Source organism: Acomys minous, assembly GCF_964271855.1.
Source record: "Acomys minous genome assembly, chromosome: 13".
Lineage (NCBI taxonomy): Eukaryota > Metazoa > Chordata > Mammalia > Rodentia > Muridae > Acomys > Acomys minous.
The window spans coordinates 38,893,262-38,910,191 of record NC_140495.1 but is presented as its reverse complement, the minus strand read 5'-3'; the positions used below and the strand labels follow the sequence as shown (position 1 = coordinate 38,910,191).

The following is a 16,930-nucleotide window of genomic DNA, read 5'->3' as shown; positions in this document are numbered from 1 at the left end:
AGAAATGCTTTTGTGTATATATATACCAAACATTATATAATCTGGAAGATATAGAAAGCTGACATTTTAAATATGCCTTGTTCTGAACATGTTGGTTTGGGGCTATTCAAGCCATACTAGAAGTACTCTAAGGCAGAAATCCTGTTCTATTTATCACTGTGTCCCTAGCACCTTGGGATAAGCACACTAGAGTGCCCAGTAAGTAGTTACAATAGGATCACAGGGAAAGAAAACTAGCTTCACAAATGTGCGAACTTTAAAGTTCCAAGCACCACGACTCAAATTAGTCCTTAGAGACTAACTGCATTTGTTACAGTCCCTCTGCCCTGTTTTATAACGGCCTTTTTTTTTTTATTGTTAATGCAATCACCTGGTTTCTATCACTTTGTCAAGATTTGTGAGGCAAAGTGAAATGAATAAATTATTCATATTTGAAATATATGCCCAGCTTTAGACCTCTGAAAATAAGTTAAAAAGGTCTGTATGGCTAGAGTTGATAGCTCCAGATATAAGAGCTCAGATCTTAAGAAACAGTAGGAATGCTGACTAAACCCACTTAAAGTTTACCTAGAACACAGAAATGCAATTTACATCTATTAGGAACTCTGTTTTTTAGTGTGGAATCTAAGAAATAATGTTGATGTCAGCTTTCCATTATAGTTACCCACCGGTTTGATATACTAACCAACAATGTTATAAGTGGAAATCAGACCATAGATATTTCTTCAAGAGAAAAGGAAAACACAAAACCTGAAAGTACTTTGGATGCATCGGTGATGTTATTGTGTTACATACTAAAACCTGACTTTTGCAGACAGAGGTCTGGAATAGATTTTGGCGTGTCCATACTTCATCTTAGATGACTAGAGAATAATTTTTAAATTCTAAAGGAGCCAGTTTATCAAGCATAATATCCTGTTAGGGAATTGAAGGTAGGGAAGAAGATTAAAGGGCATTTTACTTTTTGGTAATGCTCCATTAGACTGTGTTGATCCTGAAATTACGCCTTCTTTGGTCTTTCTAGTGGCACCTCACATGTCGTCCTTCGTACTACATGCTTCTGCATTGAAGCAGAAGGATTCGTTCCACCACTGTGTGTAAAAGACTTTCTTGGTAGGAGAAAACAGGTGACAGTACATTCATATGGCTTTGCATCTATACAAGCCTAAAATTCACAGAAGCCTGACAATCATCCAATGATAAAAATCAGTGTCTTTCTTCAATAATTACAGCTTCCTTCTATGTGAAAATGGGGACTCTTTTTTCATTTTCTTTAAATTAATAACGAAGATAAAAGCAAAATAGATAATGCTTATCTGAAAATCTGTGCATCATTATTCTTATTTAAATGCTTAATGTATGTTAATCCTTTTGATAATTTATTATTATTGCCTAATATATTTAAGATGGGTATAGGTTAAATTAATAATTCCCCTTCACATGCATCTTGCTTATCAACGTTCTGTTATCTCAGACACTGTCACAATTAAAGACATTTCCCATATGAGTTCCCATCATGTGCCTCAGTTCATACCATTGTCAGACAAATACCTGCCAGTCTCTGTCTTGGATCTTTTTTGTACAAATTGTCTTCTTGAATAATGGCTGCTCATTTTGTTGTTGCCATATGAATTTAGCCTCTAAAACCACATTAAGAAGATTGATGAGGTAGATATTGATTTACATTCAGAATTTTTGACTCACCAAGATATAAGAAAGATGTTTTCTTCAAGATTGCCAAATACAAATAGCCAAAACACTATGAATGCAACATTTATGTAATTCCTGACTATTTTGTGGATCTTTTTGCTGTAGGTAGTTTATTGTATATATGTGTAATAATATAAATGCATACTTATATACATTTATATACATTATACATATTTTAAAAGAAAAATTAAAAAAAAAGATTGGCCAATGTAAATATCATTTTAAAGTATATCTCATAATGAAAAACAGATTTTAAGTTTTTCTATTGTATTTATTTCTCAGATGAATAACTCCTTGTAAATACAATACTTATTGAGCTCTTCCCCACAGAAACAAGGTAGAATACTGAAACCTCAAACACCAGTCTTAATAATGTAGACATTTTCACCCAAGTTATCCCACAGATCAAACAAAATCCTCTTAAAGCTAATCTACAGGATTCCACAGTTTAGGCAGGCAAGTATACTGCTATATGTAAGGACAGTGAATTTGTACCCACTGTGCCTGTCTTTTGTAGTCTTCTTTACAGGGCCTTGGATTTAAGGATGATGGCTGAGTCTATGCCAGCTCATCAGTTGAAAATCTTTTATGATTAACCACACTCTTCTCTGACCAGAGCTTCGTATGCCCTCGATATAGGCCTAAAACACAGGTGTAGGGAGAGGGAAAACCTATTGTGCTGCCTCAGAAAGAGGCACAGTGTAAGTCGGTGTGAGTTTCGTTGCATCCACAGGCTATTGGTTATGTAGATGGACAGATTCTCTGGTGAACCTGCTCTGAGCTTTAGCCTGCTGCAAGCGTATTCAGGACTTGGTACTGCCTAGGCTGAGGCCAGTTCTTTCATTGCTTCTTCAGTGCCTCAGAAGCTGCCGCTGCTGAGCAACTGGCTTCGAGAGTTAACTTCTTCCCCAGAAACCTTTGTCTGAAACCTACTTTGCTGTCTCTGCTGTCTACTAAATAAAATGGATAACTCACGAAAGGTCAGGGGCAACTTTCCCACTTAATTATCACAGTGACAACTGACCTTTTTCCTAAAGTGTTGTGTTGAATTCATTCTCTTAGGAGAAGACTAATTTTAGTTGCATCTTACTTTTTCTTCTGTCCAACAAAATCTGGCACATAGAATACCAAGCTAATGATATATTATATTCAGTGAACATTTAATTTAACATTTAGATTATAGAGCCATAGTCTTTGACTTAATTTTCCTCTCTGTAACATTCTAATTTCCCCCACAACTGCCTCTGTAGCAATATGAAATGTGGGGTGTGTGTGTGTGTGTGTGTGTGTGTGTGTGTGTGTGTGTGTGTGTGTGTGTTAACACTTTGTATGGCAGGCTGCTTGTTTTTCAGCAGACCAGGCTGCATCACTGTGTGCCTATAGTACCACATCTGAATTATCACATTATTAATGAGCTGCTTTGTTTTCATGTTTTGCAGTTAAATATAAACATCCAAATGACAAACTAAACCTCAAGTGTGTAATATCTTTCGTTCCATATTTTTCTTTCTGTTGTTTGTTTGTTTGTTTGTTTACTACTTCTGTTGTCAGAGATTCCGGATTCCTTTTTGCTCTTTTTGTTATTCCTTTTTTTTTTTTTTCTGTAGAGAATATAACAGAACGTATTTTTCAAAGCTAAGGAACCTGGAAATCTCTTCCTTGATTAAGTTGTACAAGATGCAGAGTTGTAAGACACGGAACTCCAGCACAGTGCAGACGGTACATGCATCTCTGAGTGTTGAACGTGTGTGACTATACAGTGCCTCGAGAGTCTGACACTTCGTATGCACAGGTGTCATTCATCCTCTGGCTTACCAGATGACAGTTTTCCCTTTAGGCCCTGTGTATTTATTACCTCATGGGAGCAATAATGAAAGGGTTAGGGCAAAAGTGTCTTCCAATATATCTAATTTACACTCTGTTTTCCTAGGAGCCCCATCACTTACTTGTGCTGTCATCTTTTAGCCCAGAATTAATCTAATGAATGCTAAAAATATAGGGGTATTGTAAAATTTTTGTTATTTCATTTGTACATTGAAGATATCTAGGGGTTTGCTGATGAGGACATGGGAAAAAATAATATGACTGTCTTACTTTTCTGGGGAAGACTATTTCTCCCTCTCAGCATTCTTAGTTGTCTGTTGTTCTGTGTAATGTGAAGGCCTCACAAGATTTGTCCTTCCCAGTTTGTGTGTTTACTGGTGTTGTCCTTGTCTGGCCCATACTTAGACAAAGATGGTGGTGAAACTTTCTAGGAGGATCTTCTGACATTCTTTGAACATACAGTCTCATAATCTCTGTTCTCAGGCTCTTCGAGTCTTTCTGCATCCTCTTATGCAGTGATCCCTGAGCCTTACGTGCAAGAGCTGTGTTGTTGTAGATGTAGTTGGCACTGGGTTCTACAACTCTACATTTTGAATTTTATGTATCTTTTGTTCCTTTCTTGCTTGCTATCTTTTTACCTGATTCCATGTTTTTTGCTAGAGGTATGCTTTGATTACATACATTTTTCGTGTTTCTAGTATCTATTACATGTTTGTATTTTGTAGTTAAAAGGAGTTCTATAGTTAAAATAGGCTATTTTAAGCTGATAATAATTTGGTCTAATGAAAAATGTTCACTTTACTTTTCACATTTTGTGCTTTTAGTGTCATAATTTATATATTTTTATATTGTTTATCCAGTTAAAATATTTGAAGCTACCTTTTTAACATTAAAACTAAATACATTATTTATTTATAAGCAATGTTTATGGAGCTTCAGTACTCTGAATATAACTGTATATATTTTACCAGTGTTTTTTATTATTTCATCTGTTTTTCTCTTATTAAATTACTGAGCAGCGTGTTTTTCTTTAAGCTTGGAGAGTTCCCTTTATTGTGTATTTATTTATTTAAAGAGATTTTTGAGGGTGAACAATGCATATTTGCTTGTTTGTGAAAGTCTTCATCTGTTTCTCATTTCTGTACTATGATGCTATATTAAGTGTCTTTAGTTCAGATTTTTTCTTACTTCCTCTTCTGCTATCTGAATAAATCATCTTCTGTCTCATTGATTATGGACATTCTACTGAGAAACCTAACACTGAGCCAAGTGATAGTTTCTTATATGTAATAGTTTTCCTGATGCTTTCATAATCTGTTTTCGTCTTTTATTTTTGACCATTTGATTATAAATGTAGATGAGGAATCTTGTCTAGATTGAGCTGATGCCTGAAGCACAAGAACACGAAGGGTGCACTGTGTCTTTGGTGTCCTGAGCAATAATTGTCCAGATTTTTGTCATAGCATAGTTGCATCAGTAATAATACAGACATCACGGGTACTGTCAGTGGGAACCCAGACATGCTTAGAGTTACAATAGCTTTGATCCAGACCGCAGGCACACTGATACATGGAGGCTGTGGGGTCTAAAAGACCAATGCAAACTGTTGCAATGTGGCAGTTGTGAAATGTAGGAGTCTATATTGCAGGCACAGAAACCATGTCCAGAGTGTGGGCACTCTTGGCCTAAGCTTGGGATTGCAGCATGATTGTATTTGCGAAAGGTGGTAACAATCATGGCTGCTTGTTGAAACATGATGGTGTCTAGCCACATCTAAGAGAGGCAGATAGGCCTCATTACATGAGTCTCTTTGAACTATTTATTTATTTTCAACTGTCTTTATCTATATAATTTGGTTTATCAGGATCCTTTTTTAAAAAGTAAATCGCTCTGACTACAAGGTTTCTTCCATATAAGTGTCACCACAGTGTCCTGCATTGATGAATGGTTCCAACACATTCTTTCTCACCTAACCCCAATTGTAATACTTTCTGTAATGAACTTTCAGCAAAATTGCATAAGAAAAATCCCTAGCTAAGATCTGTAGGCGTGGAGTCCTAATTAGTGTGCTTCTGTGGCTTTTTCCTTGCCTGTAAAATGGTGATAAGCATTCAGCTTACCTCCTAGGACTTCTGACTTACTTCTTCATTAATAAGGAAATAGTGAAGCAAGCTTATGCTTCTAAACTGATACTTCCATTGTCTTAAGTTTGCCATTACATTTCGTAGGCCTTTTTTTTTTTTCATATCTAAAGCCATCGAGGCCAAATAATTCCTACAAGGCCACATCTGTACTTTTGTTCATGTATGTGATTCCATACAACTTAGGCCTACTCTTTAACTTGTGTAAACTCAGGATGAGAAGTTATCTAGTGACCTAACGTCTTCAGTCTACGTTTTATACCTTTATCCATGTTTCTAAAATCCTACTCACAAAAACCGTTCTATTATCCTTGGCAGGAATGTCATGAATTGAAAATAGTAGATGCAGATTGAATTTGACACTGTCGTGTGTAAAACTGTTTACTGAGTACTTAAGATGTTTGCTTCTAAGTAAGTAATTACATGCACACAAGTAATGATGTATAATATTCCTAATTCAAACGCTTGAGGCCAGAAGTTTTTTGTAACTTAGATTTTAATCATTTTTAAATGGGACACCGTTCTTACACAAAATTGCTTTATGTGCCATCAACACTTTATTTATGCAGTCTGTGATATTTTTAGACACTATATTCATATACCTCTACTGTTATTACAATGTGTCATATGAGGTCAGTTATGGAAATTCCTATTTACACTATCATCTTCTTATCTAGAATGTATTGATTTGAAGACATTTGGATTGGCGTTTGAAGAATAATAATGTATAGAAAAATGGTAGGAAATGACGTAAAAAATATATTTATCATGCTTTTAAAGTCTTTTAAATAGTTTTCTCTTCCCATTCCACTAATCTAGCTGTGTACATATTCCACCAATCAAAGGGGCAGGAAAATAGAAGGAATTAACCAAATCAAAAACTTTTCTTTTGTCTGACACTACAACTCTGTATAGGCATTTCCTGATGTGAACCACACGGTGTTTTATGAACTGTATCATTTCTTCGTAGGCTCAAAGCCTTTACAGTGTGACACGCTATGAAAATATTTTCTCTCTGTTCTGGATTCTGGAGCAACTTCTTCAACCGAAAACCCAGGGAGAAGCCACGCCACACATCGACCCTAGCAGCCCGGAGATCCAGACATTTCTTAAGAGGCATGATGAAACCATATTCCGATTTTCAGATGCATTTCCTTTATTTACTTTTTACTTGTGGAGACTGGGTATTCTCTTGAACTCAGCAGAGATGCAAACTGTTAAGGAAGAATCATTTCATTAGTGGTTTACCATATATCAGAAAATCAGGTGTGCTTCAGTATTTTTCAAAAAATGTTTTTAAATGAATATTTTAAGTTGACTGACCAAAGTAATCATTAATTCAATTTAGTGATAAATCCTCTGTATAAGAGATGATGCATCGCTGTTGTATATTATAATCAGGCAATTTCAGTTGAAAATGCCCCTGTTTGTTCATGCATTATATCTCACTTCACACAACAGTCTCGCTCTTTTCTCGAAAACGATCTGTCTTATAAAATAAAATCAACTGTCAATGATTTCCATCTCATATAAATGCACAAATGGTAATTAAAGAAATATTAAGCTGTCAATTAACACACTTAAATACAAAGTTTAAATAAATGGTAAAAAATACATTTATTACAAAGTTGTACTAATGTCGTTTTCCTCTTGAAGGATAGTTCTGTAGAATGACAAAAGGCATTGGAAATCAATGACTTTTCATTTTACTTAATCAAGATGTTTGTAAAGTATTTTTGAAGTGTTAATTAGTTCTTTAAAATGTCTGTTTTTAAACATTTTCCTGTTGTTTAAAAAAACATCATTGTTGCTATGATTGTTAAAATGTAGTAAAGTTGCATATTATTAAGTCATTAGGGATGCTTTTACAAATTTTAATATCCTCCAAGAAATAAACTTTATACTTATTAAAAGTACTGAGTTGAATTTTTCCATTACACAATTTCCTCTAACAGACAAGCTTAATGAGCACACATTTTGTGCTTTCCTATTGTGTAATTTAAAGAAAATACAGTGTAACTTCTTTTCTTTGTTAATTATGTTTGATTCTGTTTTATAAGTTGACTATTATTTCCAGATGCTGGTTGTGCTAGAAAAATTATTCTTGCTAATTTCTTCTACAACATATATAAAATTATATCATCTTCCAGGATGATTTTGGAGGGTTTTTTTAACCAGCATATCTGTTACAAAAAAAAAAATGTCTCGTTGAAATGGCTGCATAAACAAGACAAAACTAAGGCAGTGTCAGTGCGCATAGTAGCATGGAAGAGAGAAAATTTCATGGGGCTGCACTGCTAGATAAGAAACTAAAAACAACTAATGACTGCTGAGAAATGGAGACTTAGCTACCCCAGGAATGAGCCCCATTATTTGTTATCAAGTGAAGAGTGATCAGCCCAGAAACCATTAAACCAATAAGCCAGACCCAGCCAGTTATATTTTTATATTTATAAATACATATAAGTGCATCTTTATATGTATGTAACAATAATAAAGAAAAAGAGGCTATCAACTTGGGGAGGAAGCATGAGGGTGTATGGTGGGAGAAAAATGAGGTGATTTAACTATATTTAATTTATAAATATATACTTTAATGGATATCAACCCAGTACATGATCTTTGTGTTTGAAAACTCACCCTGAGAAAGACTTAGGGCTATACTAGGATCTGGAACACCCAGTTTAGTTGATGGCAGGCTAATAAACTTTATACTGGGAAAACAAAATTCTCCTTCCTTATGTGGTGGAGCATTGCCTCTTTGCCCCAGCATTCAGGGATGACACTGACCAGGCCCTGGGAGGACTAAGAAGACTGGACATTGACTGTATCTCCTGCTACCATGGCCCATGACCAAGAAGAGTTTGCTATAATTAACTGGATATTTTATCTTGTTTCTTGATAAGGTCTAAGCAAAACACAAGAGACTGGGCTAGGAAACTTACATTCTACTAGGTATAATTGCATGACTTAAGTATTCCTTTCTTTTTCTCTTTTAAAATCTATCTATCTATCTATCTATCTATCTATCTATCTATCTGTTCATTTTATATCCTGGTTATAGATGCATCCCTGCTTACCTCCCAGTTCTATCGTCCCTCCCTCTCCTGCATCTCCCTTTTCCATCCTTAAAAAAAGGGGAGCCCCCCTTCTCGTACACTCCAGGATATCAAGTCATAGGACTAAGCATGTCCTCTTCCACTATGGCCTGGCAAGGCAAACTCACCCAGAGGAAGTAATTGAAAAGCTGGCAAGAGAATCCATATCAGAAAGTGTCCCTCCTCCCCTTACTAGAGGACCCACATGAAGCCTGAGCTGCCCATCAGCTACATCTTTGTGGAGGGGCCTAGGTCCAGTCCAGGAACGGTCCATGGGTGATGCTTCAATCTCAGCAGGCCCCTTTAGGCTCTGGTTGGTTGGTTCTGTTGCTCTTCTTGTAAAGCTCCTGTTACCCTCAGGTCTCTTTCTCCTTCCCCCACTTTTCCACAGGGCTCCCTATGCGCTGCCCAATGTTTGTCTGTGAGTCCCAGCATCTGTTTCAAGGCGCTGCTGCTATGTCGCGCCTCTCAGAGGACAGCTCTGCTGGAATCCTGCCTGCAAGCAGAGCAGAATATCTTTCATAGTGTGTCAGGGCTCCGTCTAGTTGAGATGTCCAATTGATGGTAGTCATTTAAGTGGCATAGATAAAAAGTTCTACTCTGGAATCTTATGGTTGTGCAAGATAATATGACAAACATTTCCTGAGGATAAAGCACATTAAGTCCTTAAGCATGCAGAGATTAAGATCAGACACCCATACATGGATTAGAGTTAATTCCCAAGTCTTAGACATGGAAATAAATAAACCATTTGAGCAGAGTTTATGCTGGCTCCAAAATCAAACTATATATTTTTTTCAGTTAGAAGAAAAATATATCCCTATTTCATGACTAGAATCCATAGTATGATCCTATTTTCTGAGTATGATGCTTGGATATATGTTTGGATGTGTGTGTATATGTGGTTCTGTATTCATATGGATGCATAAGGTCAATGAATGGCATTCCTCAGCATCAGTCCCATTTGTTGTTTCTCGTTTTGTTTTCTTTCTTTGGGTTTGAAATAGAGCCTTTCACAGGCATTCAGAGCTTTCAGATTATGTGTGGGGTTGGTAATCAAGCTAAAGGGAGTATCTGCCTCTGCCTCTCTAGTGTTTGGGTTACAAGCATGTGACACCATGGCTTACTACAGGTGGTGACCTTTACCAACTGAGCTGTCTCCTCAGTCCCACGTTTGATGTTTTTAAACCGCTCTGTGAGGTAACAACTTGTCTCTGTAACTGTAGTACAGAGAAAAATGGATGGCAGAATTAATTAATTAATTTAAAATACATTAGCAGTAGCGGGGCATGTTGATGCACACACCTCTAATCCCAGCACTCAGAGAAGCAGAGGCAGGTGGATCACTGTGAGTTTGAGGCCACTACTTAGTGGTCTACTAAGTGAGTCCAGAACAGCAAAGGCTATACCGAGAAACCCTATCTCAAAAACAAAACAAAACCAACCAACCAAACAACAACAACAAAAACAAAAAAACAAAAAACAAAATGAATTAGTGGTATAAATGATGTGTTCCCCAAAGTAATTTTATTTATGTAGTTCTTGTTCACATCCTTTCCTGAAATCTGGAAAATGCATGTAAGGCTTTTACTTGCCCTCTGCTTGTCAAATGGCATTACGTAGATTTTTCTCTTTTGCCACAGTGAAAAAACAGTAGAGTTCAAATGAAAACGCATTGTAGAAGGTACAAATAGAAGGCAAAGGAAGGCAAGAGAAGACAAGGGCATCACTCAAGTCATTTTACAACATCCGATGAGTAATACTGTGGTTTCCTTGTAATAGCATCTGTCTTCCAGTTTTAACGAATAAAGAACAAACAGCGTTTATTAATATTAGGAAGAGAATGTGTTTCTTTTGAGTGCATGCCTAAGAGATTAGGTGAAATTGTGAATTTAACTGCTCACTATTATTAAGTACCACGAGTTTCCTTTCTCTTTGTGCCGTCTTTCAGAATAACAATTGGAGACGCTGGCTTTCTTCCTAGTTGAAATGTGATCAGGTGATGCAACCTAAGCTTTATTAAGTGTTTCTCTAGACTTTGAATTCTATGGAAGATTAGCAAAGATAGTTGTTGCTCATGTAACACGGGGACACTAGTTTCATAAAGTTAAAGAACCAAATCATTAGAGCAGAGTGGGGCATTTTTTGTCCCCATTTTTACACTTATCTTCTAACTTCTTAATTGAATATGTGAACTATCTTATTTTTTTTTTACTATGACATATATTCCCCGGCTCCCTAGTTAAAGAGTTTTTTAGGATAGCTGGTGCCCAAACAACATACCCATTAAGCAGTTTGGACCCATGCATACCCTGTTATAACATAGCTAGTGCAAACACCTATTTTCTTCCTCTAGGTCTTCCACTCTTTCCACGACAACCACAAGTCAACAACTCTCAAAATACCTCCCCTTTAAGCCAAAACTTGTGTGTCACTTTGAATAAACACCATGGACTTGTTAAGGCACTAACTATGAGACACTAAACCTCTCCTAGCCTGGTCTGTTTGCGCCTGAGTTACATAGTCCCTTGGGGCTATTAATTTCAACGTCATCAGCAATCTGTCCTGACAACAGACATCAGATGTACCACCACTTACCCTTACATTTCATGTGGTACATGTGAGCATGTTCAAGGCAGAAATGTACCATTGGCTCTATTGATCAAACAGCCAGCCACTCCTTGAGAATGCCAAAAGATTGCTTATGAGAACTTCTTAGCACTGGTTCCTTTATAGATGATAATCACGCAGGAAATAATGAGTAAGCTCCAGTAACATCTTAGTCGATAGACCAGCCTAAAGCTACTTTTAAAATGATGTAAGTGGGCTCTTAATTGACCCTTAAATTTTTACCACTCAAGAAGAGTCCATGTAAGCTTAGAACTAGGCATTTCTGGCATATAGTAAGAAGCCAATAACTGCAAGTAACATTACTAAGTTGAGTATAAACACACTGTTGATTTCCTCACTTTCATGTGGAAGCTAGAAACATTGCAGATGATGCTACAGTGATAATATACCCCATCATGCATGGGATGGAACTGTCCAGCTGTGAATGAGCTGTATACAGGAAGGTAGGTGAACACACATCTGAAGAAACCGCTGCCGCTTCTGATCTAGGAAACTCCTATTTACTTCCTGGACTAGATGACTAAAGACAGATGTGCAAACCTGGATGCACAGCTGTGATGATCTCTTGTTCTTTCTAGATGCTGGTTCCTAGGCAGACTGAGCTGAAAATTTAGAAGATGTTATATGGAAACAAATACTATACATTGCGGATACTTATGAATAAATAAAACATCGGTAAAAAGCACACCAGTTTCATTGTTGATTAAGCTAAGTTTTTGTTCAGCAAAAGCCATCATTTTCATATATAAAATGCTTTTTTAATTAAAAAGTTTTAATTTCTAGTTACCTTCTTTACAAGTGACTTTTTTTTGTCTCAGCAGACTCTTGGTAGAAACTTCAAATCCTCTCCATCTTCACTTTTTCTATCTTTAATTGTCACTAAAGAGCAGCTCTGCATCAAAAGTTACATAAAGCTCAGTGACAGGAGTGTCCTATTTATTCCCCTTCCTTCAGTATCTGAAATGGAACATTGTTTTGTGATGACAGGACTTAGATTCTGGCACTGTTCAATGAAAAACGAGCCATGGGATTTCCATGCTATATAGAGATGATTTTTATTGACTGTTGGGCAATAACAGTTTACTTCTGTATTCTTTCCTGTAAGACACATTTGGGTGTAAAAAAAAAAGCACCATGTAGCCAGCATACCACAATGCTGGTTCAGCACCGTAATGACTGCATGATTATGCTAAAGAGTTGGAGCTACAGAAGACCACACCTCTATCTACTGACAAATCAAGAAAATGAAAAAAAAAATGAGTCCCTAAAATAGGAAGACTGTCAACATATAAAATTAAGAGGAATGAAATAAAGACTCAATCTTTGCTTCCCTTTTTATATTCTCTATATGCAGGGACTTATTCAAACTTTGCCTCATTAAAAGAGAGATAAGCCCATTTCTGCCCAAGAACATTTTTTACTAGTACAGGAGGTAGTTCATTACAAGGAATTAGAAGTGAGTATATAGACTATATTTTTTTTCACTTCAAAATGGGGCAATGGAAACATCACAATAAATGTGATCAATCATGACAGAATGATGCCACGATGTATTAATAGTCTGAAAAACTATCATCAAACTAAGATGCTACTCAGAAGGAATATGGGAAGTCCATTAAAATGTCAAAAAGCATATATCACAGAGGCAATATTTACAAGCACAGTACACTACTGAGCAGGCAATCATAGAATAACTCGATTTGATCCCTCCTGCAAGATGATACAACATAATTTGACTTGCATTTTTGGAAGGATAATTACTGACATATTAGCAATTTTGAAAATTATCAAGCCAGTAGAGAAAACAGAAAAGCATGGAGAACATAGTAGTCTAAAGAATACTGAAAAAATGCAAAAGTTAAATGTTACTAAGGAAAAAGGTAATGTAGTTATGAATATGGAGATTTTCTTTGAAAGTTGTCCTTTATAAAGGAGTAAGCTTTAAAAAAATATTTCCAGGTAAAAGTGACTTTGATCTATCTCCTTGGAGCACCACATACCTGACAAATATTGGGTTATAATTAAGTCAGAAGTAACATTTGATATACAATTAAAATTATTTACTTCCCAGGGAGTATAGGAAATGGAGGGTGTCATGACAAAATGATCTTGAAGCATGACCATTTATAAATAACCTTTCTTCATTCATGATTTATTGCTGGGCATTTTCAAGCCAAAATTAGATCATGCTGAGATACCACTGAAGGAGAAAAAATATATATTATTCTTTTGCTTTTCTTATTTTAGTTTAGTTTTAAATTTTGACAACCGAAACTTTGAAAATACTCATAGCAAAATAAGAGTATCCAATAATACAGTAATTGCTTTGTTAGTAAATGCCTAAGAGAAAACCCTGCATATATGTAGAAGTGAATGACTAGTAATCTAATTTTGAACAAACTGTAATATTCAAAATATTCAGTGTTATCCAAAAGCTCAGATAAGAATTTGGCAACTGTATTACAATACTCTTCTCTCTCTTTACAACCTAGCATGATATTGACTTTGAGCTAGCACAGAAGGAAGAGCAATAGATTATCAAAGGTAAAACAGGTAATTAGATACAAATCATCTCTATGATGCTTGGGTTTCATTTCACATTCCTGTGTTGTTGTGGGGAGAATGGAGGGTTTGGGTGGAAGAGGAAGAGAATGTGATGAATGAGCCAAAGTAAGCTTGGGTAGCATGGTCCCAGGAATGTTCAGAACAGAAGCAAACGCATAAAAGCAAGAGTGTAAGAGTAAAGATCCGTTAAGACACTGATCACATCTCTATGGGTAAATTGCACATTCAAATAAGCTATATTTATACTAACTTCCAGTGGCCTTGATCTGATAGCAAACACAGAAGTAAGAATTGTAGATACCTGAGCCATGGTTTGAGGCCTTGGGATAGACTATGAGATAGCCTGCTCCTACATACCCATGAATACTTATCAAGGCGTTTCTTTGCACTTTGGTGCACATACAACCACAATCCATAAAAACCTCATGTGGAAGTTTACTGGGAATAAATTTATTTGATACTAACACAGAATAGATATCCAATTATTGTGAAGTACCTTTTAATTATATTTCTATTGCTGATATTAGACACTGAGCAAAGCAACTTATAGGAGAAAGAATTTTGCTTCCAGTGGCAGGTTACAATTCCAAGTTCATCACTGAGAGGATGTCAAAGCAGTAACTCAAGCATCTAGTCATTTCCACACTCAAGAGCAGAAAGAAAACAAATGCATCGTGCTGCCTGCTTGCTGCCTCTGCCCATATCAACCTTCGTCCTGTCATACATAGTTCAAAGCCTAACCCAAGAAACACACCACCCACAGTGGACTGAGCTGCTCTGCAATATCAAGACAATGCCTTATAATTATATCCATGTGCCAACCTGGCTGAAACAATTCTTCAATTGAGACTTTTCTTAGATGATTTTAGGTTATGTCAAGTTGATATGCGAAACTAACCATAGTTAGTCTGATAAAGCAAATTCTATTTCTCCTTAAAGTTTCTCATTTTAATTAGATAGCAGCTTCTCACTGAGAATAAATATTAACAGGCAATGAGATAATGTTTTTAAAGCCAAAAATGTTTTAATGTTTTCTATACATACATTTCCAAATTTCTGGTAAGATGCTCACATGCTTGAGAACCAACAATGAAGTGGTGTATTCTTGTTTAAATAACTGTGAAAATACTAGATACATAAAAATGTAGATAGAAATACTTAGGCACTTCTGAGCCTCTGATTGCTTTAACAAAATTAACTTAATATCTTTAGAAGATTATTTTTCCATTCCTTGTGGTATCTTGATCACATGGCTTTATCACAGTAACTTCAAATGATAAGGAACACCATCTAAAATAAAACACTGAGGTGATCACCCAGAACTGGAATTTGTAGCAGGTTCTGAGAAACATATCTTTTCACTTGTTTGCTCTTTGTTTTGTTTTGTTTGCGTCAATCTAAGATGAAATGTCATTTGATTGTTTCACTAATACAATTGACCATAACCACTTTTCTATCTGAGGCACTGGTAATCCAGTTAAAATTATATCGAGATTCTCATCGTCCTTTCCAGATACTGCAGGGTGCAGCAAGATATCAGTAATGTATTGAGCTTAACTAGACTCCTCACATGTGTGTATGTGTGTATGTGTGCCTCTCTGTCTCTCTGTGTGTAAGGGGGGTGGTATGTATGTGCATGTTTGTATGTACCCTCATTGTAAGTGTTGGAGGGGATGCATGCATCTCATAATGCTCCCGTGAGGGCAGAGGATAACCTTTTGGGGTTTCTTCTCTCCCCCAACACCTTGTTATGGGCTCCAAGAATGGAACTGTCGGCTCCAGGGTTCAAGTGCAGACAGCAGTCTTACCCAGTGTGAGCTTTTACCTGACTGGCCAACCTCTGAGACTCTCATTTTTTTCTTGTAGTGAATACTTTCCCTTTGGAATTAATTTTCTGTTAAAATGCAAAGAAATAAATTTAATCACAACATCTTCATTCCAGATGACCTGCTTTCTTTACCCCTTTAGTTTTCCTTTCAGCTTCCCATGATCGTTGTATTCCTATCTCCTTTAAGATCCTGCGTGACATGATCTAGGGTATACAACAATGATAGCATCACACTGGAAAGGTTGTGACTCTGGTGGTCACTCAGTACACAAGGCTGGCTGTCTCCGTTGTCTCAAAACAGTGCTAAAAGCTTTGAGGGTTCCAGTAGATGTTGATCCTTAATGAACCTTGGAAGCTCAAAGAAGCTGGTTTCAGTATTTTCTGAGGAATACTGAAGCAACAGGAAAGATGAACTTGCCATAAAGTATGAAGACAATTAGGATGTTTAAAAAGTCAGTTTCCCTCCTATATGGCCTGTTAAGTGGGCTACCACCAGAAGGTAGGACATATGCTAAGGTTAGGTCTCCCCATTTCACATAAGATGACTAAGAAAGTGCCTCACCGGCTAGTCTGGGTTGAGGTTCGAGGTTTACTGCCTATATTTTCCTTGGCTGTTGAGTCTGGGCTCTGGGGTCCTCTGCAAACTATGGCAACAGCCAAGGAAAATATAGGCAGTAAACCTCGAACCCCAACCCAGACTAGCCGATGGACAGGACATTCTCCACAGTTGAGTGGAGAAGGAGATCTAACTTTCACACAAACTCTGGTGCCCCATATTTGAACATGTCCCTTGGATGGAGATGCCTGGAGGCACTCAGAGGAAGGATAACAGGCTACCAAGAAGAGACTTGACACCCTATAAGCGTACACAGGGGGAGGAGGTCCCCCTCAGACACAGACATAGGGGAGGGGAGTAGGGGGGAAGTGGGAGGAAGGGAAGAATGGGAGGATACAAGGGATGGGCTAACAACTGAGATGTAATATGAATAAATTAATTAAAAAATAAAATTAAAAAAATAAAGTGCCTCACTGGAGTGCCTAGTCAGTCAAGTTTTAGTTGATTCCAGATTCAGTCGAGTTGATAACCTGATAACTATGATTAACTGTCATAGACTAATGTTATTTTCTTATAA

General features: G+C 36.7%; 1 protein-coding gene across 1 annotated transcript in view; it reads left to right on the top strand.

Moving 5' to 3' along the window:
* MEI4 (meiotic double-stranded break formation protein 4) overlaps positions 1 to 7,555 on the top strand; it is a 158,142-nt gene extending 150,587 nt beyond the window's left edge. The window contains exon 5 of the mRNA XM_084752190.1: positions 6,646 to 7,555. Within this exon, the coding sequence (XP_084608316.1) occupies positions 6,646 to 6,915 (270 nt within the window). The 3' untranslated portion in view covers positions 6,916 to 7,555. The remainder of the gene's footprint in view (positions 1 to 6,645) is intronic.
* The last annotated feature ends 9,375 nt before the right edge of the window (positions 7,556 to 16,930 follow it).